We start from the raw sequence: 27331 nt of genomic DNA, 5'->3' as shown, positions 1-27331 counted from the left end.
GGGGTGTTTATTTGCACACACATCTATCATGCCGTTGGCTGATCTATCCATTTGCAAGCACACAAAAGTCTCCTTTGAGGTCCTAACCAGGAGGTGTGATCTAGGATGAATTTCTAATAAAGATTATACTTTATTTCTTGAGAGAAGTACCAAATGGTGACACCCCTCGGCTTCTAATAATTGCCGTCAATTGAAAAGCTTCCTGATACAAGTGCAAAACTTGAGGATATTCTGAAAAGTCCTCATCTACCCACTTGGCATCAAGTGCTGAATAGTTCTTAAAATTAACAAGGTATCTGCAGACGACCTTGCCTTTGGGTCCTTTCTTTTCTGTGAGGTATATAATTTGTTCTGGTTGAAGGATCTCCTCCATCCTTCCACCGCTGGTGGCTCTTCTTGTACTGGTTCCATGGGCTCTGGTCCTTGGTACTTCTTGAGAAGACTCACATGAAAAGCATTGTGAATCTTCCAAGTCTCAAGCAATTCTAGCCGATATGCGACTTCATTTATGGGCTCAGTAACCCAAAAAGGCCCATAATATCTAGGAGACAGCTTTGGGTATACTTTTTCCTTCCCTTTCATCTTTCTTAAACGTGATTTTTCAAACTTGAGTAACCTTCTTGGAGATTCATTTCTCTCTTATGCTTGCCTGCAGCCTTCTTTTGCTTTTGTTGTGATATTTCAATTGCTATTTGAACTTGGGAAAAGGCTGTGTCCAAGTCTCGAACATATTGATCAGCTACAAATATCTTGTCCTTTGTTATGAGGATAGGTGGCAAAATCACCTTTCCATAAATGACTTTGAATGGGGCTGTTCCTGTGGAGCTGCACGTAGTATTATTGTATGCAAATTCCACAAGAGGAAGATGCCTTTCCCATTTGGCTTTCTATTCGGACACATAGCGCTTTAGAAGATCTAATACTGTAGAATTGGCATTTTCACTTTGTTCGTCCGTCTGAGGGTGAAAAGAAGATGAGAAATCCAACTTCATACCCATGTTATCAAAGAATGCTCGCCTAAATAAACTAGTCATCTTGGGGTCTCAATCGGTGACAATCGACTTAGGCATCCCATGATGCTTGAAGATCTGTGCTAGAAACAATCTTGCCATGTGGTCTACCTTCATGGTTTTTCTTACTGGAATGAAGTGGGCCTGCGTACTAAACCTGTCAATTATGGTTATCATTCCCGTATCTTGATCTGGGAAGATCAAAGATGAAGTCCATAGCAATACGCACGTGAGATATTCCATCACAAACTTGTGTATATCCTTCCATATTCCTAGCCAAAAGAAATATCTTTCAATAGCTTGCATAGTAGAAGAGATACCTCGATGTCCTACGTAAGGAGGGGCGTGACATTCTTCCAATACTTCTTTTCCACAATGGAAACACTTTCCCTCCTTTTGGAAGGCCTCTATTTGCTCAGGTGAAAACTTCGGCTTCCCTTTGTAGGGCTTCAATGGACCCCTCGGCTTCTGAAACTGGAGTTGTGTGAACTGCCGAGTCCATGTTCATTTTGAAAGTGCCTCCATCTTTACCTTTTGAGGTACTCATTTCTTGTAGCAAATCTTTCTTCGTTTCCTCAACCACTAGGGCTGAGTGCATCAAATCTCATAGCTTTGTCTTGCGTTCAATGCTCACTTGGGTACAAATACTTGGATGCAGACCAGTCAGGTACTTCCGCATCTGTGTCTTCTCTAAAATTTCCTTAAAGGGAGTAATTTGGAGGCATGTTGAAAAGAACTTATGATTGTTAAGTCTTGACCGTATCCATACCTATCATGGATACACTCTCCCAAGTTGTATGAACATCATCATAAAAATTCTTTGGCAAAAATTGCTTGAGAATTTGCTTCTTGAAAGTGTTCCAGTTGGGTGCTTCATCTGCCACTAAAAGAGCTCCCCACCATGCTCTGGCATTGTTTGTATGATGGAGACTTACAGTCTTCAATTTTTACTTCTCATGATAATTTCTTGTCTAGAAAGCTATGTCGAATTGTCGAATAAAGTCCAGAGCATACTTTCCATCAAAAGTATAAAATTTGACGGGCTTGCTTCCTTTGAAATCCTTTCGTCTTGATCTATTCTTCCTCCTTTTGCGCCCTGAAGATGAATGCTCTCGGGATGAAGAGGAAGAAGAAAAGAAGAAGAAGAAAAGGAACTTGAAGAAGATGGGCTAGAGCTAAAAGATCTCCGTCGGTGCTTCTGCTTCGTCTTCCATGAGACTTTGGACTCCTTTCTCTTTTCCTCAAATCTAAATACCTTTGAAAGAAAGTATTTTTTATTGCAATAAAGAACTTCGGGGGGGTCCAACCCTTATTTTTGGGCCCTAGTGATGTGTTTTGTTTTCTCACTCCCCCTCCTAGAGCTCTTTCTACTGCTGCAAATTGTGTCTTCTCCTTCCAGACCAAATTGTGATTTGTTCTAGCTTCGTAATCTTGCAATGATCGCAGGTGTGAGTGTCCGTACGAGAGAGATTCTGTTGCGATTTCAGTTCTGGATGCCTGAATCTGCTGCGATTAGGTTTCCAGCCCTTCTGGGAGCTTCAGAGTCTTAAGTTGTTGAGGATCCGTTGTGGGAGTGTCATCCTCAATAGCATCCCATACATTTTCTTTCATGAGGAGCAACTGAACCTTAGTTTGCCAAGTAGGGAATCCTACCCCCTTGAACTTCTCCATGAGCAATGAGTTTGAAGAGAGAGAACTCATTCTGTACCTCGAGAAATGGCAACTGCAGTCTTCAGCACTTTTGGTGCGGGAAAAGAGATGAAACTGAGGGTTGGAACTGAAGGTAGAAGAGGGGGAGGATAGAAATATCATCATGTGGGAGATGGAGCATCAATTTGTGGGCAAAATGAGGATAGCTCAGCTCATGTGGAGGAGAAGAAGCAATGAGCAGCAATGGCACGAATAATGATGCCAATGGTCGATGTAGCAGCATCTCTCTTCAAGTAGGTTATTTCTTTAAAAACCGGCTCCAAATGAGGTGGTTTTTAGGGTGACCAGTAGTAGAAACATCTCCACAACAGTAAGCAACTATTTCCTTCACAAAAACGCCCCCAAAACAGTAAAAACGAGCTGTCTTTTTCCTCCGCGAAGATGCCCACTAATGCCCACAAGAATGGTGACCGAGTTGCTCCTTTTTATGTGGACAGTAAACCAAGCTCCATAGCTTTCAAAGGTGAGGCTAAGGTAGGAGAAGAGAACAAGATGGGGAGAAAGGAGTGGAAGGGAGCTCAATCATGGAGGAGAGGATGGCTTCCATTTGCGGGTTTCCTTCATCCTCTAGATTGAGCATGGAGAAGAGAAAGGTAGGAAAGGAGGAACTGATACCACATGAAGGTGCATGGTGGAGAGGGAGAGAGAAAGAGGGTAGGCTAGGGAGAGAGATAATAATACTCAAAGAGCGACATAATGAAATGGAAATGAATTAGCAAGAGCAATGAACAAAATGAAAGTACTCACATGTAGACCAAAGAAAAAAAGAAAGAAAGAAAGAAAGTTTATTAAAGTCTTCGGAAGACCGATGGGTCTATGAGACTGTGAAAATCCTGATACAATGAGCTGTGGTAGAGGAGCTACTAAATGAGCGTCCATACCAATGCAAAATGCAAAATGCAAAAAATGCAAAAAATGCAGAATGGCAGTACTAAGTCCTAAGTACAACATAGTCATGTCGATGGTCGACTATATATCAATCTCAGCATCATCATCAATAAAATCATCATCCCCAGCAATAGCAAGATATCATGATGGATGAGGCCGTGGAGGCATGAAGTCGGCAATAGAGTGCTATCGGCCACTCAGAGGTGCGTACCTGGCACGTCTCCTGGTCGTAGCCCTGCGTGTAACCAGGGCTATTGTGACCCCCGTCGGTCGGGCTCCAACTCTAAACAAGGAGGGGATGTCTCCAAGTGTGATTTGTGTGTCGACCCTCTGTCTGAGCTGTCAGGTCACGGGCTCCGGGTCACAGTTATGTCGAGGCCTCGTCTCGTTGGGGTCCATGTGATCTAGCTGAAAGAACTCCTTGATAGAGCTCTAAGAGGGATCAACCGAGGAAGAAGTCTACTCCTTTCTCCGTGCTCAGAGTATCCTCTCGTGGTGTCTAAGTGCCTCATGAATGAAACCTGCCAAACACTGCTGGTCTGGGTAGGAGAGGAAATGGGCTAAAATCCCATAACTATCTTTGAAGAGGCAGTGGAAACGTCCTCGGATCTCATAGTACACAGGATACCTGAAGATGAAATGCTTCTCTGTCTCAACCTCCTGTATGTCACATAGTGTGCATATGCGCCGCTCCTTGGGTAGTCGCTTTGCTCTGCTGCTCTCAATGCGAAGTCTGTGTGAAGAGACCCGGAACTACCCAAGAGAGATCCTCATCGAGTGGGGTAGGTGAATCTGTGTGTATCCTGGTGGGTCAATGAAACCCTCCGCTGTGATATGTAAGAAGTGATCTCTGTAGAAGCTAAGCTTCACTGGGAGTTCACTCGGTTCCAACCAGGTCCGAAAAGTGTGTAGCTGTAGTAGATCCTCACGGATGACCTAGTTGACCTCGTGTGATAAGAGCTTGTAGGCTTGATACTTGATTGATTTGACACTAGACAAGTACAGCTTTTATATAGAAAACACACACACATATGAACACCAATGCATATGGGATAATTCCCAATGTGACACGTGGCATCCATAGGACACACTAGACTTTTAGAGATCCAATGTGACACGTTCTTTCAAAGACTTTCAATCAAATTTCTTTCTTTCTTGCTCATGCACACACTTATATTTTATGCATTTTTTCACATGCTCTTCAATAATGTGCTGTCTCCTCTCCATTTCCCTTCAGTTTCATACTTATGGGAGTTGTATTGCAGCTTAATTCTGCAAATTCAGTGTGCACTCCCCCAATCTCCAAGATAGCATCGTTGCTAGGGTTCACATTTTGTATCACCACCGAATGTATTGTGTTGCATAGAAGTCACTACAGTAGTAGGCCTCATTGTTTTCTTTCAGACAGACCAGTGGATTAACAGTGGTCCAGATCTTTGTAGAGGTCTTTTACAAGATTTTGTAACATGTTCATGATGTGATCATTTTAACTTCACGTGCAGCCTCTCCAACATTTAGTGCTACTTCCTGGAAACTTGAACGGAAGCTTTTGTTTATGGATGAGAGCTTTTGTAACACCATTGTCCAGACGTTTGTAGGAGAACACAAGCTTCTTGACTATATGTCAAATCACATGTTTTTAACTGTAAAAGGAATGTTATCTGTCTGTCCAATACTTTAAGCTATTTCCTTTAAAGGTGAGTCCTTATTACAGTTCCTTTCTGTTTAGGGGTGTGCTGGATAGGTTTGCATTGTGATCCAAAATATTGAAACCACCAGGCTGTGTGGTACAATCATGCCACGTGTCTCTATATTCTGTTGGACAACACTGGCTAGGGATATGAACAATGGCATACACTGGAATTAAAGAGGTTTTGGTGTCAATTTAGCATGCTATGCCATGAGTCTGATTGAGCATTGGAAGAGTTTTCAGCTATTGGCATGTGTAATCTCTTCTGGGAGCTATTAATTTGTATACTCATGATGTTTCAATATTCGGTATTTCTTGATTACTGGACTCTCAGAGAACATGATGGTTCGTGCAAGAAGCAAATGTTCAGTAACTGGGAAGGATGGTCAGCTGCGCATAGATTGGCCTTGCAACTTGAGCATGTAAGATCTCAAAGAATACCCTGTTGTGTCCAAAATTGGTGTATTGTCTTTCAGCAATGGAAAGCTATGCTGAATATTTGTTATTTGAGACTAAGCAGGCTTGTAAACTTACAGTTGTACATCATGCCCCAGCGGTACAAATGTTGTTGGATGCTAGATACTAAAATCGCAGAGGGATGTAAATTCTAGTTCTGAAATAGTACTTTTCCACTTTTGCTCATATTTCTTAAGAATGTGAGGCTATTCTAGGCTATGTGACAGTTCTATGCTCAATGCGTGCAACTTCAAGCAATGCTACAAATCCAAAGACTGTTCTTGAATTATAACATGCTTATGGAAAAGAAGAATGTCCATCATTAAGTGAGTTCAAATTAATAAGGATGCCAGCACAGGTACATCAAAGGATGTCTTGACAAGATTTGTGGTACAAGAAGAGTCAACTATTGTGAGGATAATTTGCACTAGGGGTTAGTTTTATGCTCAGTCCCAATATTTCAAATTGTTAGTACACCTAACAGCATGTTCCATACAGGCCAATCAACCAATGTGTTGCAATTTATTGTGGTACTGTGTATTCACAACACTATTTTTCAAACAGCCATTGTATGTAAATTTTGACACCATCACTGCAGTGGAGATTTTTGTGTACTTGAAATACATAGAAGCCTTTGTGTGAGGTCTTCATCTATGTGGATACATTGTGTCAGCCTTAGCAATGTATTTGCACACATAACTAGCTTTCAATGAAGTGTGCACTTGGACTTTGAATCTTAGGGGGACGAGCATTTTCCGAGCGAAATCTTCCGAGCGTCCGAGCGAAGGAAAAAAAAAGCTTCCAACTATGCAAAAATATGACAAAAAAGGATCAGAAGAAAACATAGTTTCACTTAGAAATATGAAAAGTATTATAGGAATGTCTATTTTATACACGAATATTTATGTGAATCTTTGGGAATGGTGAGAACATAATGGGATGGCTTTTGAAGAAACCCACATGTAGAGTAGACTTCTCTATGAAAATTCCCTTATGATCCTTCTTACAACTTTTTACTTAATAGGGGGTGACATTGAAAAACCTCTCTCAACCTATCTTCATGAAAGGGTTTCTCCAAAGAAAACTCTTGAAGCAAGCCATCAAGGTAGTTTCGCCAGCGAAACCCCTTTGAACAAGGTCTTTCAAGGTAGTTTCGCTGGCGAAACTACCTTGGACAGCACTTTTAAAAGTGACATAACTTTCACATCCAATCTTCAAATATAGTCATTCAACCACTCAAAATGATCGGAAAACCCCATTCGAGCACATCTATGGGGTTATATTTTGGAAAACCTTGCATATATAGTATTAAATATTACATGTATTTTATGAGAGTGATATATAAGCCCAAGTTAATACTTATTTATAGTAATTTAAACTTCTATAGAAACATGTCCATAAATATCTTGTTATTAATACTATAAAAACACTTGAAAGATATTGCCATATGATATAAATGTGTTTAATAAGTAATTATTTATGTATAATATTATTATATTGAGAGTGATTATGAGGGACGTTTCTTAAATGAATTATTTTTCAATACTTTTTTAAGGTAATAACAAGGGTACAAAGGGATGTCTATGAATAAGAAGATTTATATTATGTAAAAATGAATGAGTGACTAGTCTGTATATTTTTATGATAAAGGAATCTAGTTCTAATGAAAATAAAAGTGTAAAAACCATGTTTCCTAAAGAAATACTATTTTTAAAATCTCTTGAAAAACACGCTCGTATAAACTTGCTCATAGGTTTTTGCTTGTAAAATTGACGCATCCGAATCTTAGAACTTGGTGAAAAGTTTCTACTCAGTCCATGCCATCATATCAAATGTGATTACTCTTCTTAATGTAATTAGACTTCTATTTTGGTTGAGTCTATTATCATGTGAAATCACCGAGGCTTTTTCTGGTGGGCGAACTTATCTTAGCTTTGAACAAGGGTTCCTAATCGCACTCTTACACATCAATATGCCAAGCTCATAGTAATGGGGAGATATTAGCTGGCTATTCGACAAAAAGATATCTTGATATCTCTGGAGCTGTGCTGGAAGAAGCCTGTTCTGGTGTAAATCTGTTCCACTGGCTCCCTTGAGTGACTAGTGAGTTTTTTAAAAAAAAGGAATTGAGAGGCTGCCCTGCATGCTCCTGTTTGTCAAGCCATCTTCAACACTTTATGCATCCTACTCGTGGAATAAGTTGCCCCGCTACTTTGGTAGTGATTGTATTGTTCCTTTTTTGCCTTTGGATACATTACAGTGTGCCTGAAATGTTTCAAAATGGTTTCGTATTTCAAAACCTCCTAAAGACATGCTCAGTGTGCTGTGAATGGGCAGGGTTCACACCTTGCTTTGCTGAGAATATTCACAACATTTACCTTATTTGGTACTTTTGGCCCTATGAATGCTTGTATCATATATATGGTGTAAACAGCTTGGTGGCTTTCTTTTTAGCATGTATCTAGAAATCTGCACCCGGCAAGCTTTAAGTTTGGGTGACGTAGTTAAATACAAGCACATCTTTCAAGGAATTCACCGTAGAGAATTGCACTGCTACACTTGCTTCCACCAGATGACTGCCCTTCTACCCTTGTCTCTTTTACTAACTTCACATCAGCCTTGAAAGTTATAGACAGTGATAGTGTCCTGTATGCCAAATGTTTTACTCAACCTATTCCTTGTCTTCATTTGGGTAGTGCATAGCTTGCATGCTTAGCATCCACATTCTTTGAGTATCGTTTATTATCCAGTTGATTAATGATGGTTTCACGTTGTATTCTTACGTGATTATTTGTAGTGGTTAATTGAATTAAAGAATCAATACCCATAACAGCCTGCGTTCTTGAGGGGATCTCCCTTTTCACTTTGCTAACCCCTTCAAGTACAACTCCCAACACTCCGTCCTCTCCTTGAGTACCCTGTGACATAGCAGAGGAGCCAACCTTATCTCCATTGAAGGATGGTGGTTTATAAGTGCTTTTGATGTTTTTGGCTGTCTTTATAATGTGTTTTGGATGTTTGTGGCTGTGTTTCAATAGTGTAGAGGCTGAAGAGCTATCTTAATTGCAACTTTGGGGCCTCTCCCTATGTCACATAATGACCGTCCTTATCCAATCCAAATACTCCTTGCCACATCGATGTGTAGTGCCATTGATTAATGGGCTGATTGCTATTGCTATAACGATTTGACTTCAGTATTCCAATGCAGGATTAGTTGGTGTCTTGAGGGAGGTGCCATATGCAGATGTTAATAACAGTCTTTTACTGTCCATATGATTTGGATTTTTGAAATTATCATAATTATGCATTGGTTAAGGGCTCTCAATATGTCCCATTGTGTTTTTGACCCATTTGGAAATATACAGGCGTATAATTGACTTTGGCAGCGCAGTCGATACATATTCATTGTTGAATCTTTATGGTCCTGATGGCCCCTCTAGGTACGGTATTGATCTGTGTTCTCTCCAATGTAAGTGCTTTTATATGTACATGATTTTGAACATTGTGCATTGGACAAATAAGTATCATAGAAGGAAGCTATAAGGAAAGCACCATAATAGAAGAAACCTTTTACAAATGAGGAATGGTCGCTTCCTATAGGGTGGTATGTGATGTGAGGTTGGCAGATACTTTGTATGAGAAAGTCCTCAAACAATTTCACTGACTGGAATGCTCTATTCACAGGTCTGAACAGACAGCAGAATATACTCCACCAGAATCCTTTCTTCAGAAAAATTGGATAAAGTTTCATGGAAGTCATGCCACAATGTATGTATTTCTTTTATCAAAGACTTGTAATACAACTTTAAATGATACAATTTTAAGTTCTTGTTAACGAACAGTCAAACTAGTCTACCCAACTTTAGGATCATCGACCATTCTGAACAGACAGCAGAATATACTCCATGAGAATCCTTTCTTCAGAAGAACTGCTCAAAGTTTCATGGAAGTCATGCCACAATATCTGCCGCTCCTTTGTCAAAGACTTGTATTAGCTTTAACTGATTCTAACGGCAAGCTTTTTAACAACTGTTTTCATATAAGCTAGTCAATATACACAATTTTTAATACTTAATCCTAGAATGTGAAACAGGACAAATGAAAGCTATATTCCTCTTGTATTTTGAGTATTCTTTATCTGTATGTTTTTTCTTTAGTACACGAGCATGAGCCTGTTTGCACCGTGTGCCCCTGCGTGGAGAGTTGCACACAAACATATGCATGTCCTTGTGTAAATGCATAGAACCATGCTTGTGTCACTGGCAGTCATGGTGTAATCAACCTCCCAACTGACAGATAGGAGTCCACATTAGATGGCCTTTTTTTTTTTTGGGGGGGGGGAGGGGGGGGGCATAACAGAGTTTGTGTTTATATTAAGGTAAAACTTTGACATTTAGCTTCATAAAAAACTTTTCCCTCACTCTGAGGTGGTAACACAAGTATCCAACTCAGACAACATTTTCTGGGAACCGAACATCAGTCCACATCCTCTGGGAACAACAAAAAACCAGAGTACCACTTGTCATGAAAGCAGCTTCTGAAAACACAGCATGTCAGTCCACTTCTTCCTTGACTTGAAAGCAAGGGGTAGTGGGCTTGTAAAACCCTCTTCACAGTATTGTAGGTGCCAAAAAGTTTGTGATGCTCCTCTATTTCCTTCTGCAGTTGATCATGAGCATCATTGAAGTTGAAGATTTTAGTACAACTTTCAAGAAGAACTTGCTTAGTAGGACTCAGATTACACTTCAGAACGTGAAAGATGAGCTGTTCCTATTAAACCGGTTCAAAAATGCATCCTGAGCTAGGATGATGACACCATTGAACTGTAAACTATTTCTAGTCAACCAGGTGAACCATAAAGCATGTGCTCTGTTTTGTACCCAAATGTCCTGCTTGACCTTCCTTGCATCTTCAAAAAGAATAGCTTTCCAGTTAATTGGTTCCCCTACTAACATCTGCATTGATTTTGAGACCCTTCTAGCATTGGCACATGCTACAAAGAGGTGAAAGATATCTTCTTTATGCCCAGGACACCTGTGACACATCCCCTTTACCCGTGGAAGGAGAACATGGCTGTATACAATGGATGAAAAAATATTTTCATGTCTCCTATTCAGCAAAAGTCCTTTGATCCCAATCTTGCAAACCGATGCCTACATTGCAAGTCTAGATCAATGATGTTGAGGCCCCCTTCTTGCATGGGGAGAATCAAAGTCTCCCAAGCCACCCTGGCTTTGGTGTTTGCTAAAGCATCTACCCCACTCCACAAAAAATTCCTCATAGGCATTTTGAGCAGTGGTGCATTCTCTAGAAGGGCACCAAGAAGAGCAAACAAGCCATGCTGTGGCCAGCAGTAACGAATTAACAACCACACTCTAGAAGCGAGGTCAAGTATGGCTGAACTTCAAAAGAGAAGTTTTCTCCTGATACTCTCCAAAACAGGAGGAAACTGATGCGAATGAGAGAGAACCAAGATGACTTGGTCGCCCAAGTATGTAACCGAGACACCCCTTTGAATCCAATTGAAACCACAATCAGCCCCTTAATCTGAAGTGTCCTCATCGAAAAACCATTGGATTTACTCCAATTGTTGTGTGCACTTGTTGCAATACGAAATAATTCCAAGGCTACACTGAAAGAAGTGAGTCTCTTGGGTGCAAGAAGCAATGGAATGGGAGTGAAGTGAAAGGGAGCAAACAACAAGATGAAGCAAACGTGAGTACTTGCAAATGGATAATGAGAAAGTACAAAGGGTGGCCTATATGGTCCGCAAGTCAACCATATGGTTGACCAATGAAGTCAACTCTATGAGTTGAGCTCACCTACAAGGCACATACCAGAGCTAAGTGCTAACAAACCCCCCTCCATGGTATGGCTGAAGTATCCTGGAAACGTCTCGGGAATATCTGGAATATATATCATGGTTGCACATGTTTGACGAAAAGCCTCAAAATTGGGTCGCGGTAGAGCCTTCGTGAAGAGATCTGCTAAGTTGTCCTCCGTCGGAACATAGGACAACTGTATGTCTTCTACTGACAGTCACTATCGAACATAATGATAATGAATCTCAATGTGCTTTGTACGGCCATGAAACACTAGGTTACACGCAACCGCCAAAGCCTCTGGCCGTCAGTGTAGATGATAGTAGAAGCTGACTGGCTGATGTCAAGAGCCCAGTTGTAGCTTCCACTATTCAGAATATTTTGTTTCTCTTATAGCCTTCCATTCTCTTTCTTTTTTTTTTTCTAAAAAAGAGACTTCTATTAAGTAAGAAAGAAACCCGCTAGAGCAAGCTCTGTGCGGAAATACACCATGCTAAGCATGTAATAAAAACAACTCAGAGGAATGAGGTAGAAAGAAAGCAAGGCTGAGGCTGAAAATGCCATCTCAACCCTGTGGAAGTCTCAGCAATGAAGGGAGAGTCTCTCCAATCTCTGAGAAAAGTAACTCTCTTGGAGGAAGCTACTCGAGATGATCCTTGCATGGTCACCCAAATGGCCATCAGAGTGTGTATCGTATCTGTCCAAGTAGTGGCCAAGATTTGAGAAGGGTGAACCTGAGAACCCTCCAAAGTCTCAGTGCACCTGGCTCTCCAAATGTGCCATGTTGCAATGCTAACTAGGATCTCCCATGGAGAGTCGACCGAGGAGTGAGCAGCCCTAAAAAGAGTGGCCGGAACATCCTCTAGAGAGCACGACTCCACAAGGTGTCGTCGGACGTGAAGAGCCCAAGAGGAGTCAAGTCTCTCAAAAAATACCTGGGGCCCTGAAAGAGTAAGCCAAGCCACTGATCCCCAGGTCATATAGAAAGGTAGGCGAACAAAAGTGCTGAAAAGTCTTGCAATCCCCTTCCATATGATTCTCGCCTGTCTGCAATCCCATAGGCAGTGCTGTATTGTCTCCAAAGCAGAAAGGCTGCGAGGGCAAGAAGGGTCAGCTCTGAACTTGGACCTCCAATGGTTCATTGCTATCCCACCATGAATAAAAAGCCAAAAGAAGAGAGTGATTTTTCTATTCCGGTGGGATTTCCAAAGCCTCTGCCAAAAAATTCTCTGCAAGTTACCAGAAATCTGAAAGTTCTCCCAATGAGGAGCTCTGGTAGGCTTCAAACCCCTAAACCTGAGTTGGAATTTCCTAGCATTACTGACGGTGTAATGAAAGAAGGGGATGCCCTTCTCTCGGTGCCCTTCATCTATCCATTCCCATTCCCCAGGGTCCCACTGCAAAAACTTAATTGGGACACCTTCATAGAGCCACAGCGTCCATGAGCCAAGGGCAAGGAGAAGCGGGTCAGGATCCAAGTACCACTGTGAAAGAGAGCCATGCTCTGTGAAGCCCACTATCCTGATTGGCTGAAACGGTACCTCCAACAAGATATCGTCTGTGGATCTGGACAGCAAACATCAAATACTAAGCCATCCTCATGTGGGTCAAGAAAAGCAATCACCTGTAAAGAAACTCCCAATCTGGAAAATGCCCCCATCCAGGTGGAGCAAGTAATAGGCATGTCATCTGTGTCCACCCAATCCAAGGGCAAGGCTGCATCAATCTGCTGGACTCTCCCTGCACTCCCTCTGAGATTAAGAACCATCTGGGCCTGTTGGTCTGCAGGAAGCTTCCTGAAGGCTTTCCATCCTCCCACTGTAGATGCAGGGCCCCTCTCCCATCTTGGCCACTGCATGTAAGGAGAAGCTCCAAGTGGTCTGCCAAGCTCATCCAAAATCCTATCATTCCACATGATAGGCTGCCTTTCAATCTCTTCACGGGTGGATGGGGGAATCCTGCGAAGAGTACTCTCGAAGCTGGCCCATGCTTTCAGGATAGCAACCATAAGAGGGGAAGAGGGAGACCCAAGGTGGGCTGTGGTGAAAACCCATCTAGTACTGTGTGTCCAATCCTCTCCTGAAGTGGGCGTGCGAGACTGTATGCATCTGATAAAAAAATCCTTTTAAGGCTCTTCTCTTGGCATAAGCCCTCTCACAACGAACTTGCAGAGTAAAGCTCTGCACTGTAGATCTAGGTCGATGATATTCAAACCCCCTTCTCTTGTAGGAAGAATCAAGGTCTCCCAAGCCACCCTGGCTGTAACATCAGTTGTGCCATCTAGACCACTCCATAAAAAGTTTCGTACAGGCCTCTTAAGGTGAGTGATACAATCCCTAGAGTGGCACCAACAAGAGCATACAAACCATGCTGTGGCTAGAAGAACCTGGTTAACCACCACCACCCTGGAGGCCAAGTCAAGTTTGGCTGAGCTCTAGAAAAGGAGCTTTCTTGTGATGCTTTCCAACACCGGAGCAAACTGTTGTGAGGGAGAGATGCCCACCCCAACCTGGCAGCCCAAATATCTGACCGAGAAGCCCCTCTGTACCCAAGTGAAGCCAATATCATTACCCCAATCTGGGGTGTCATGCTCGCAAATCCTAAAACCACTGGATTTATGCCAATTAATGTGTGCACGTGCAGCTGTGCAAAACAAATCCAAGGCTGTTCGGAAGGAAGTGAGTGTCCTGGGGGAGGCATCCAAAGAAACAGCCGTGTCATCTGCCAACTCACTATCCAGGAGCTCTTCTTCCCGGCGGATAGGAAGCCTCAGCCCATAAATATCAGCTTGAGATCTAATGTAGATAGTCATAGCTTCCGCCACAAACATAAAAAGAAACGGGGCAAGAGGACATCCCTGGCGGACGGATCTGGAAATCTGAAACCTGTCCCCTCTTACCCCCCCAATGAGCAACTGGCTATGGGCTGATCTGTAGAGAGAGGATACTCCTCTAATCCATGCATCTGAAAAACCAAAGCGAGATAGAGTACCCTCTAAAAAATTCGAGTCTACTCTGTCGTAAGCTTTCTCAAAGTCCAAGAGTAGAATGGCCAATCTCTGGCGGCTCTGCATGGCCCATTCTGAGGCCTCCCAAAATGAGAAAATATTATAAAAAATACTTCTGCCATGCACAAACTCTGTTTGCATGTCATGAATCAAATCTAGAAGAAAAACCTGTAGCCGCAGACTGATGGCTTTTGCCAGAATCTTGTAAAAAGTGCCCAAAAGAGTGATGGGTCTCCATTGAGACACAAGATTCCTATTACCCCCCTTTGCGATGAGATGAATGAGACCATCTGTGAGTGAGTCCGGCATCTCACAAGAGTCCCACACGCCCTGCAGGGCTGATGTAATGTGATCACCAATCTGCTCCCAAAAAGTAATAAAAAAGGAGGGGGTAAGTCCATCTGAACCTGGGCACTTGCCCTTGTGAAGGGCAACTAATGCAGTCTTGAATTCTGCATTGGTGAAAGGTGCATCCAGAGAAACATACATCTCATCCTTCACCAATACAGGGATACACTGCCAAATAACCTCTCTGGCATCATCCATGGCCTGTGTGCTTGGATTTGCAGTAAGAAGGGATGCAAAAAGTTCTGAAGCTACACGCATGACAGCATCAAGATCTGACTGTAACACCCCGTCTGAGTCAACAAGCTACGAAACACTATCTCTACTATGTCTAGGCCCATGAGTAGAGAAAAAGTGTTTGTTGACTCTGCCACCCATCTGAATCCAAAAGGATTCCCGTGCATGAAAGGCATACTCTGCTCTCTGATCCAACAATGTCAGCAAATGAGCCCTTGCTGCAGCAAGGCGCTTCTGAATCCAAGCATCTGTGGGCCTCTTCCGCTCTTTCCTTTGAAGGGACGCTAACTGCTGGCGTATACCAATCACATCTAAGAATCTCATGTCTCCTAGAATTAGCGACTGAATGATAATAGTCACTAATTCCGGATAAGGCTGCAGCTACCTGAGATGAATGGACAGCTCCACCCTGTATGTGAGAAACCCAAATCTGTAAAATATCCTGCGTGAGGCTCTCCTCTGCATAAAAAGCAGTCGGAATCATAACACTGGCAGAGCGTCCTCTCCGATGAGGCTCAAGAATTCGCAACACCACTGGAAAATGATCTGAGGTGGAAACCCCAATAGAAATGCATACAGATCCTCCTTTGTCAAGTGCCCAATTGTCTACATAAAATGTGTCAATCCGTGCATGAATGGACATGTGTATTCTCCTGTTCGACCAAGAGTATAGGAGTGACTGTGTTATAATATGAAAGGCATCATCCAACCAAGTGTCTCTACCACTGAACTGAAGGAGAAAGGCATCCCAGGCTGCCCTCTCCAAAGAATGAATTCCACCCTGTCTGCCTCCCTTTTTGTTTGAAAGGCAATTCAACGGATGCGTCAATTTTACGAGCAAAAACCTATGAGCAAGTTTATCCAAGCGTGTTTTTCAAGAGATTTTTAAAAATGTTTTTCTTTAGGAAACATGGTTTTTACACTTTTATTTTCACTAGAACTAGATCCCTTTATCATAAAAATATACAGACTAGTCACTCATTCATTTTTACACAACATAATTTTCTTATTTAGAGACATCCGTTTGTACCCCTGTTATTACCTTAAAAAAGTGTTGATTCCTTTAAGAAACATTCCTCATAATCACTCTCAATGTAATAATACTATGCATATATAATTACTTATTAACACATTTATATCATATGGCAATATCTTTTTAGTGTTTTTATAGCATATTTATGGACATGTTTCTAAAGAAGTTTAAATTACTATAAATAAGTATTAACTTGGGCTTATATATCACTCTCATAAAATACATGTAATATTTAATACTATATATGGAAGATTTTCCAAAATATAACTTCATAGATGTGCTCAAATGGGGTGTTCCGATCAATTTGAGTGATTGAATGACTATATTTGGACATTGGATATGAAAGTTATGTCACTTTTAAAAGTGCTGTCCAAGGTAGTTTCGCTAGCGAAACTACCTTGGGAGACTTGCTTCAAAGGGGTTTCGCTGGCGAAACTACCTGGATGGCTTGCTTCAATGAGTTTTCTTTGAAGAAACTCTTTCATGAAAATAGGTTGAGAGAGGGTTTTCAATGTCACCCCCTATTAAGTAAAAGTTGTAAGAAGGATCATAAGGGAATTTTCATAGAGAAGTCTACTCTACATGTGGGTTTCTTCAAAAGCCATCCCATTATGCTCTCACCATTCCTACAGATTCACCTAAATATTTTTGTATAAAATAGGCATTGCTATAATACTTTGCATATTTCTAAGTGAAACTATGTTTTCTTCTGATCGATTTTTGCCATATTTATGCATAGTTGGAAGCTTTTTTTTTCCTTCGCTCGGACGCTCGGAAGATTTCGCTCAGAAAATGCTCATCCCCCAATTCAACCATGTTGAAGTCACCACCAATGATCCAAGAATCTGCAATGGGGGCCCAAGAGAGTAACTCCTTCCAAAAGGAGATCCGCTCCCCTCTGTTGTAGGGAGCATAAAGATTGAGAAGACCAATCTTACACCCTCCAATCAAAATAATGATCCATTGAGCTCTAGAAGGGGAGATAATACCATGACCAGCAACCCAGGGGAGAATAGAAAGAGAGACCGAAATGCAAGTACCTCCCCTTGTGCCCATAGCAAGCGACCAGAAGGTATGTCCTAAAAGTAGTTTGCTAGACTTAGAGCAATCACTGGCATCCAACTTGTGTTCCTGGATAAAAAGGATATCAATAGCACCTCTAGTGACGCCTGGATGAAGCTGGTTCTAGATCAGCTGCCTACGGCGACGGTGTGGAACTCCGCCTAGGCCCTGCATGTTCCAGCTAACTTTTCTCATCGACAGGAGGATGCTGGATGGAAAGGCTTACCCGACCTATCAGAGGAGACCAGCTTCCCTTGGGCCGAAACACTCCTGCTGAGGGCAGGAAACTCAACAGGTGAAAGGATCCCCACACCTGCTGAAAGGGAGGCCCTGTCAGAAGGAATCCCAATGACCGGGACCCCTAAGGTGGAGGGCACAAACAACTCATCATCCATGAAAGTCGCCGAATCTGCCAGTGCCGATAAAGAATTCCTGATAAGCCGAGGAGTGCGAAGAAGACCTGCACTCGTGGAAGATGGAGGAGAAGGACCTGCCAGGCCTCTATCAGCAGAACTGGAGCTGGGGGTTGAGGAGGCCTGTGGCTGGGGTGAAGAGGAATCAGGAGCCCTCATCTGCGCCTGCACTTTCTCGGTTGTCCTGATTGTGGCAGGAACAGTCTGCGGGGAAGAAGTACCTGTAGTCCCCTCGTGGTCAGAGACCAAGGGGTCAGAGACTAAAGTGACTGGGGCTGGTGGATCGAAAGGCCCCTCCTGATGTGGAACTGTGGTGTCTCGGGCTGCAGCAACATCCACCTCTGGAGTCTGGAAGGCGTCTGTCTGAACAGGATCAAGAGTCTCCTCCTGAGGTAAGGGAGCCGCTCTGATAGCTCTCCATCGTGGTACTGGGTGTGCTGCGGGCATTGGGCGCCCTGCTGCCCCTGGTGGTCTTGGGGTGCGTGAAGCAGGGCGCCCTGTTGCTCTTGGTGGTCCTGGAGTGCGTGGTACAGGGTGCTGGGGAGGTGCAGTCGTGGTAGTACGTGAAGGAGCCGCACCAGAAGACCTCTTGGGTCTTTTTCTCTTCCTTGGAACAGTCTGTAGCAAAGTGCCCAAGGGTCCTGCAAATCCTGCACTGGTCCTGTCTACCAGAAATCTCGACTCTCTGTCTCGACTCTCTGTCGAAAGAGAGAGCCATCTGGACGCTAAAGCATAATGTCGTCATCTGAGATGTTAGGGTCAGAGACAATGACCCTAACACGAGGCACCCCGTCTGCACTGACTGCCTCTGCCAAGGGAAGAAGGCATGGCAGGAAGGGAGGGGATCTCTGTGACCACTCCGAATGTGGCTCCGATAGTGGCAAGTAGTCGATGGTAGACCTGAGGAAGACCAGGAAACCTAATGAACAGTGATGTGACCTGCCTGTCCTCCTCGACCTTATCGAAGCCCAAGGTGTAGGGCAAAAGAAAGATCCTCCTCGAACCCAAAGCCAGGGGGATTAGCTTTGAGAACAAGGACTGTGGACTCGTGGGAGTCGAAAACCACTTGGAAGAATCACGTCCCAAAGGTCGAATATCCCTGAGGTGAGGCGCGAGGTCTCCTGGTAACGCCGCCAGCATCCAGTCTCTAGCTTGTGATCTGGAAGGGTGTGACCCAAAGATGCGGGCGAAAGGTGATGTGGAGCCCTCTAATTCCACATCTTTCTTGAGCTGCTGCAGCTCGTCTTCTGAAAAAATGACGGCTCTTGCGGCCGGTGGAGGTGGACGGAGACTGGCTGAATGGGGATCCATTCGCCAATCGATGTGAAAAGGCCGATAACACTGATAAAGCTCCGTCCGTGAAACTATTGCCCAAGACGCCCTGAACGCGGGCGCAGGAAGAAGGAGAAAGAGAGGGTAGGAGAGAGGGGAAGGAAGGGAAAGAGAGGGGCAGGAAGAAGGAGAAAGAGAGGGAGACAGAGTTAGGCTGAGGGGGAGGCGTGGGGAGCTGAGATAGGGAGGAAGGGGGCAGGGAGGGAGAGGGAGGAGGGTTTTATTTTAATTTTTTAAACTCTTGCCCCCCCCCCCCACCCCGGGGAGAGTCACCTAGGGGGGAGAGCAGCAGGGGGGGGGGGGGGGGGGGGGGGAGCGTGGGGGAGGGAGGGAGGTAGGGGAGGAGAAGGGGGCGAGGGGGCTGGCGGGGGAGAGGGGGCAGGGGAGAGAAAGGGGCAGCGGGGAGGGGGAGAGGAGCGGGGGAGGCGAGAGGGAGGGCGAGGGGGGGGGCGGGGGAGGAGAAGGGGGCGGGGGGGCTGGCGGGGGAGAGGGAGGGCGGAGGAGAAGGGGGCAGCGGGAGGGGGGCAGCGGGGGGAGAGGAGAGAAAGGGGCAGCGGGGAGGGGGCAGGGGGGGCTGGCGAGGGAGAGGGATGACGGGGGAGGAGAGGGGGGCCGGGGGGCTGACGGGGGGGAGAGAGAGGTTTGGGCGGGGAGGGAGAGGTAGGGGGTAGCGGGGGGGGGGGAGAGGGAGGGCGGAGAGGGGAAGGGAGAGAGAGAGGGAGAGGGAGAGGGAGGAGGGAGGAGAAGGGCTGGCGAGAGAGGGAGAGGGGGCTGGCTGAGAGAGGGAGAGGGAGGGCAGTAGCTCACGGGGAGGAGCAGCAGCTCCGCTTGCTCTTGCGTTCCTTCCATTCTCTTTCACTGCTACACTTTACAAACTCTTTGCAGCCTTTGCTTTACTGCTGGTTGCTCGCTATAAATACAGCCTTTGCTGTGCTTACCCCATCACCCTGTCTCCTTCCTGGCTTGCAACAAGAAGATAAGTCTTCTTTGTTAAATCTGCTCATCACACCAATAATTTGTAGAGCAATTTTCCATGGCCTGAGATCAGCAGTTGAACTGATCCACCACTGTCTGAACTGTAATGCATTGTGCAGCGCTTGGCTGTAATGCATTGTCCCTCAGTTATCCCCCTCGTTGAGCCACACGTTGTCGGGCAGCTCACCGTAAGCCTTTACAAGCTGGGCCTTGTTGTCGGGTTGGTACTTCAAGATGGCAAATGTCTGCAAGTCTGAGCTGAATCTCTCGCAAATGTTGGCTCAATGCCACAAATTGCAAAGGACAACTAGCCCAAGTCAAAGGTCGAATACAAATAGATATCAGTAAATTTGACAAAAGGGCCAAATTTTGAGAGCACAAATATGCCAAAAAAGACAGTCTTATAAACCCATCTGTCCGAAGACTTTAATAAGGTTTCTTTCTAGTTTCTTTCTTTCTCTTCACAAGGAAGGGCTCCTTCCTCATGAGGAGCCTTTTACGGTCTGGTTGTTTTTGGCTCGGAAGCCTCATTTCAGGCCAGCCCTTCATGCAGGGAGGAGTTCGAGAGGCAGCCGTGCATATGCGACCTAGAGGTCTAGGACTCGAAGGGGCATTTGCTAGATAGCGGACATACATTGGATGGGCACACTGACAGTGCTCCAGCCATACCTTTCGGTGTTTGGAGACAACTCCCTAGGGATGCAAAGGCCAGGGTGCAAGCTCTTTCGCATTTGAAGGGGGAAGGTACCCAGATGGCAGAGATTGACGTAGCCCTAGTGGGAGGGGTTACACAATCCTTGGACCCCTCACAGCTGGGGGCAGTTCTCGTGGGGCGGACAGGGGTGCCTGTTAGAGTTTTGGTTTTTTCGGGAGTCCCTTGGATCCTTTTGTCACAGGTTTTACAAGGTGGCCAGGAGGCTTGTTACAGACTGAGACAAGAGGGACGACGGGGATGAGGTGGCCCCTAGATGGTTTGGGGTGGTAGCAGATCAGGATAGTCGGCGTTGGGGCAAGGTTCTGGCACTGAACCAGACATAGTCATGTCAGCCGCCCGCAGAGGGAGCAGTTTGGCGCCTGTGGCTTTGGGAGGGCTGGCATCTCCATGATATTCAGTGGACCCGAGGGAGTGGTTTAGCCAGCTCGAGTAGGACACTCAGACAGGTTAGGGGAGGTGCCCTTTTCCTCATGCGCGACTCGCATCGGTTAACGCCTTCAGCTGGCGACAACAGCTTGGACAGCCTCAATTGGAACGCCACTAGGTTGATCAAGATGTCCCTCGGGAGGTTGTCTCCCAATTCTGGCCTCATCTTTGGATCAGCTTGAGACCATCGAAGATTTCCTATTTCTTTTGGCTATTGGCTCATTGCCCACATCGGCCCTTGGTTAGAGCAAATGCGGGTAGATGGGAGATGCTTCTATCATAGAGGGAGTTTTGGAGACGATCCCCCACTACCTATGGAGTTGTTATGCGGCTCAGAGGATTTGGCTAGTAGCCTTCAGGCTTGTGGCTTACATGCGGTGGATGCAGTGGAACTTTGCATGCGGGATGGTTGCATGGCTCACCAAGGGGGGCATGCTTTCCCAATTGATCCAGTTTCGCCAACTATACGATTCATGGCCAGCAGGTCCTCATGGATAGAGATTTATGATGCATCGCCATTGTTCTGTGTATGTGCAATGCATTCCCCAGAGGACAATGTTTGGGAGAGGTTTCCAGCATCACTGCTTGGAGCATCTGGGTCGCTTGGTGCAGTCAAGTGATGGGCGGATAGAGGGTCCCTCCGACGGCTACCTGGAGCCATCTAGCAGGACATCATCTTTACTTTGCACGCCATCTGGGAGCGCAGTACTCCAAGATCGAGAGCGACCACTGAAAGGCAGAGTGTTTCGCAAGGCTTGGCCTACAGTGTCTTTTATGCCCTCTCTGCGGGAGATATTCGATGGATGTATAGACCAGCTTCCTTGGTTGTTGGCCCCTATTCTAGAGATTCCTTTAGGCAGTGAGCTGATTCTCTGGAACAGGCTGGCTCTATTTGTGGCAGCCAGTTTTTTCTCTTTGTACTCACCATGCTTAGTTCCCCTTTGGAAGCTGATTTGTATGGTGTTTTTCAAGCTTTAATAGGTGGTCTTTTTTATGGGAAAAAAAAACTCTAATACTCTTTTGGTATCCCTCCCTTGATGTGAGACAAATATAAAAGTTTTGCATGTGCAACAATCAGTCATTTACGGTTCTCTCACAAAAAGGGATCCTAAACATTGCATCTTAATTACGAAGCAATTTTGTTTTTCGAAGGTGAGTTTATTCTGAATCAGGTTCAATATGGATTAAAACCAGATGAAGCCTTAAAATAGCTTGCATATACAGGGATTTTAGACAATGAACAAAACGAGGCAGGCTATATACAAGCAATCCCACTGTAGACCAAAGTGCAAAACTTTCATTCCTGGTCTTTTGATATCATATCATTAGCTTTTCCTTTTTTTGGGCATATTCTGTGCGCTATATCACAAGTCTCCAAAGGAGACTTGTCATATAGCCATTGTGGGTGTTTCTTAGACATCTTCAATAATGTAGTATCAGACACACTGAGTCTCTTTGCCACTGCTGTAGTCAACACTTGTATAGTCACACCTTCTTTAAGGAACTTTCTCATACTCTTCATCAATTTGGGTCCATATGCCTCTTTTTTTTGTCAGGTTTTATATTGTCACAGTAAGTTGTACAAAGATATTAGTCCCTTTTCTGCCCCTGTTAAGATTTATTGAAAAGAGCAAAGAAATTGCAGGAATTGGTTAAGTTATTTCCATAACTCTAATACTCCTTTAGCACTCCCTCCCTTCCTCTGAGACAAATATTAAATTTGCACATGTAACAACCAGTTATCTACTGTTCTCTCACAAAAAAATGTCCCAGTGTTATTGAGCTGCTGCTCCTCCCCACTCCCTTGCTGCCCCTTCTCCCTCAGCCCCTCCCTCCCTCTCTCCCTTGCCCTCAGCCCATCCCCCTCCCCCTCCCTCAGCCCCTCCCTCCCTTCTCCTCCTCTCCCTCTCAGCCCTCCCCCTTCCCTTCAGCCCGCTCCCTCTGCTCTCCCTCTCAGCCTGCGCCGCCGCCCTCTCCCTGCCTCTCAGCCCGCCCCCTCCCTGCCTCTCCTTCCTCTCCCTCTCAGCCTGCGCCGCCGCCGCCCCTCCCTGCCTCGCAGCCCACCCCCTCCCTGCCTCTCCTTCCTCTCCCTCTCCTCTCCCTCTCAGCCTGCACCGCCACCCCCTCCCTCCCTCTCCTCTCCCTCCTCTCCCTCTCCTCTCAGCCTGCCCCCTCCCTGCCTCACAGCCCGCCCCCTCCCTGCCTCTCCTTCCTCTCCCTCTCCTCTCCCTAGCCTGCGCACTCCCTCCCTCTCAGCCCGCCCCCTCCCCTTCAGCCTCTCAGCCTCTCCCCTCTACCCCTCCCCTCCTCGCCCCCTACCCCGCTCCTCCTCACCTCCTATCCCTGTTCTCTACCCCCCTACCCCCGCCTTTTTCCTTCCTCATTCTCCCGCAGCATTTTTTGGAGTGGAAGGAGCCCCCAAAATTGTCAGAGTCAGCCTCCTCACCTAGATTGGCGATGGATATTCCGTCAGCCAATCCTACTCCACCTCCACCGGCCGCGAAAACTAATTACTTTTTCTAAAGACGAGTTGTAGCAGCTCAAGAAGGATGTAGAGATTGAATGCTCTACCACATTGCTAGCACGCATAGGAAGATCTTCTTTGACGCCTTTCATATTGGTTTCGACCCAGTGGAGGCAGATAAGGAAATCTTTTCGCTCTTCATCAGATTTCCCGGGCTTCCCAGGTTTACCATCGACTTCTTTCTGTTATTGGGGAGCATTTTGGCGCGGTTCCCACCCCTCCCTGGGTTGCCATTCACTGCGGCAGAGGCAACCAAGGCTGATGGGGTACCTAGAGTTAGGGTCCTTTGTAAGGATCCTAACCTCAAAATGGACCATGTTATGATCTAGCACCCGGATGGTTCCTTTTTTCGCCAGAGAGTAGAGATTTCAGGTAGACAGGACCAATGCAGGATATGTAGGACCATTGGACACTTTGCCAGGGATTGCCCCAGGAAGAAGAAAAGGCCCAAGAAGCCCTCTGGTACAGCTACCGCCCCACGGCCTCGACAGGGGGGTGGTACAGGTCCAGCACTTGCTCCTCGGCCTCGACAGAGGGGTGGTACAGGTCCGGCACCTGCTCCTCGACCTCCACATGGTGGTCCTCCTCAGGATGGTGGTGGTACAGGTCCAGCACCTGCTCCTCGGCCTCAACAGGGGGGTGGTATAAGTCCATCACCTGCTTCTCGACCTCCACCTACCTCAGGGGCACACGATGCATTCCAGTGGGTTCCAGTTCATGTGCAGATCCCTCTTTCAGTTCACGAGGCTACACTAGTGGAATCTGCTTCACTTCGAGCTGTCCCTCCAATCTCACCTCGCACAGTCTGAGACACTGAAGCTTCGACCTCCTCCCCGGTTGCAGCTTCTTCCCTAGAACCAACGGTGCCAGACACTCTTCTTGAGGTAGTAGAGGTCTCCGCGGCTGGGCAGACATCGGATCGAGAGCAGTCCTCACTTCCTCCCTTGGATAGGGGGAAGGGGATGGTTTACACTATTGATCCTCTTTCCTTAAAAGGGATCCTTCCCACTCCGGTGTCGAGCTTGCTTCACAGGAACTCATATTCAGCCTTGGCAGATGATTCAGATTTCCCAGAGGAGTAGTTTGTGCCTTCTACTTTTAGTGAGCCAGTGATTGGGTTTCCTGTTGACAGGGCTTCTTCTTCAGGTGGCAGGGTTCTTTTCCCTGTTGATTTTTCGCCAAGGTAGGGGCAGCAGGGAGGGAGAGGTAGGGGGCAGCGGGGGGGGGGAGAGGGAGGGCGGGGAGGAGGAAGGGGAGAGGGAGGGTGAGGGAGGAGGGAGAGGGGGCTCACGAGAGGGGAGGGAGAGGAGGAGCAGCGATTGGGGGAGAGGGGGGGAGGGAGAGGGGGGGGCAGTAGCTCACGGGGAGGAGCAGCAGCTCATCTCAGCCGGAAAAAGACCAGTGATCATCTTTGGAAAATCATGCGTTTAATCTGAATCAGGTTCAATATGGATTACTAGATGAAGCCTAATAAAGGCTTGCTATATGATTTTAGATATCAACAAAAAGAGGCAGTCTATATACAAGCAATCCCACTGTAGACAACTTGCATTCCTGGTCTTTAAATTATATGTCAGTAGCTTTTCCTTTTTTGGGGGCTTATGGATTGAGGCCACAGTATTGTATTCTGTGTGCTACATCACAAGTCCCCTTTGGACTCTTTTATGCTGCCTTTCACTGCTTTTGGTGCAATTAAAATCTTAAAATAGATTAAGGTTTGCTTACGACATCTCACATGCATGCAAAGCTGAAATGATTGCATTCACCTTACAATCCCTACACATAATTACACATTGTCTCCATAAGAGGTTTCACTTAATATTGCATTTGTTTTCAGGTATGATATGTGGAGCATTGGTGTCATAATATTAGAGCTTGTTCTTGGGACGCCTCATGTTTTCCAAATATCCTCTCGAACAAGGGCTCTACTTGATCAGAGTCTGGAAGGATGGGATAGACCAGCATTAGATACCGCATATAAGTACGCTTTTAATTTTTATTGGAATACTAAGGATGGGATAGACCAGCATTAGATACTGAATATAAGGTTTTATTTTTTCTTGCGATGAGGATTGTACTGATAGCTGAAATAACAACAAATTTGAATAACCCCTTTTTTGCAGTTCTGAATTGAACATGGAATTGGAATAAAATGTTAAGCTCCAGCTTTGTTCTTCCTTTCTCCCTCCTGCTTCTTGTTTATTCTTTTGGCGCACTAGTAAACCTGGATTCACGTTACTCCTATGTCAAATAATGCCAAGCTTTTGGTAATTTTATTTGTATGAGGTTAGACCCTGTTTTGAGTTGAAGGAGCTTGTAGCCCTATAATATTCTTGCCATTCTTTTTTTAACAAAAAGATCACTTCATTAAGAATGATTGAAAACTGCAAGAGCAAGCTCTAATGCGGGAGTACAACATGCCATGCATGAGAAAAACAAACAGCTCAAAAAGAGCTAACAAAAATCGAAGGCCGAGGCGGAAAATGCCACCTCAACCCTAAAGAAAACTCAGAGAAGATGGGAGATCCTCTCCAAACTCTGAAGAAGGTAGCCCTCCGGCAGTAGCTGCTCTGGAGGATCCCTGCATGCTTAATCAGATGGCCATCAGAGTATGTATAGTATCAGTCCATATACTAGCCATAGATTGGAAGGGATGAACCTATGAACCCTCCATCGTCTCCGTACATCTGGCCCTCCATATATGCCATGCTGTAATGCTAGCCGAAATCTCCCATGATGTGTCTACCGAGGCATGAGCAGCTCTGAAAGGAGTGAAAGGAACATCCTGAAGGGAACATGAGTCCACAGAGTGTCGTCATATAATGAAGGCTGAATCTGAGTCATGTCCCTAGAAAAACACTTGAGGGCCAGTGAGAGATAACCATGCCAGTGATCCCTAGGTCATGAAGAAGGGTGCTCTATGGGAAATACAAAGAATCCTAGCAACACCCTTCCAAATCATCCTCGCTTGTCTACACTCTCAAAGGCAATGCTGAATTGACTCAGCTGGTGCGTGGCATCGAGGACAAGTAGGGTCAGCCCCAAACCTGGATCTCCACAGGTTCACTGCATTCCCTCCATGAATAGAAAGCCAAAAGAAAAGAGTGATGTTTCTATTCGTGAGGGATTTCTAGAACCTCCTCCAAAAGTTCCTCTACATCTCTACAGGAATCCGAAAAGAATCCCAATGTGGAGCTCTCGAAGGTCGCCAACCTCTACTCTAAGCTGAAGTCTCCTGGCATTTCTGATTGTGTAACAAAAGAAGGGGATGCCCTTCTCTCAGTGCCCTTCGTCAATCCATTCCCATTCCCCAGGGTCCCATTGCAAGAACCTAATGGGGGAACCACCATACAACCAGAGTCTCCAAGACCCAAGTGCCAAGAGAAGAGGGCCGGGATCAAGATACCACTGTGAATCCATGCCCCACTCCATGCAACCTGCAATCCTAATAGGCTGGAAGGCAACCTCCAAAAGAATATCACGTGAAGATCTGAGAAGTCTGCCTCCCGACTGAACATCAAAGACCAAGGTCTCCTCAAGTGCAACCTGCAAGGCTATGACCTGTAAAGGAATACTCATCATCGTGAAAGCTCCCAACCAAGTGGACTCTGTGATCGGCATATCATCTGTATCTATCCACTCTGCTGGTATGGCTACCTCTATTTGCTGCATCCTTACTGCACTTC

The 27331-nt window shown here is 45.4% G+C and overlaps 1 protein-coding gene across 1 annotated transcript in view; it reads left to right on the top strand.

The window, feature by feature from the left end:
- The window catches only part of LOC147881746 (uncharacterized), a 246312-nt gene that overhangs the window by 109575 nt on the left and 109406 nt on the right, over positions 1-27331 (top strand). Inside the window, exons 12-15 of the mRNA XM_087401787.1 lie at positions 5633-5720; positions 9120-9194; positions 9439-9522; positions 25483-25626. Of these exons, the coding sequence (XP_087257913.1) occupies positions 5633-5720; positions 9120-9194; positions 9439-9522; positions 25483-25626 (391 nt within the window). The remainder of the gene's footprint in view (positions 1-5632; positions 5721-9119; positions 9195-9438; positions 9523-25482; positions 25627-27331) is intronic.

The sequence above is a fragment of the Dipteris shenzhenensis genome, chromosome 30 (genome assembly GCF_047967505.1).
Source record: "Dipteris shenzhenensis isolate YYH24624 ecotype China chromosome 30, Dip_SZ_1.0, whole genome shotgun sequence".
Taxonomy (NCBI): Eukaryota; Viridiplantae; Streptophyta; class Polypodiopsida; order Gleicheniales; family Dipteridaceae; genus Dipteris; species Dipteris shenzhenensis.
This window is presented reverse-complemented; position numbering and strand designations above follow the sequence as displayed.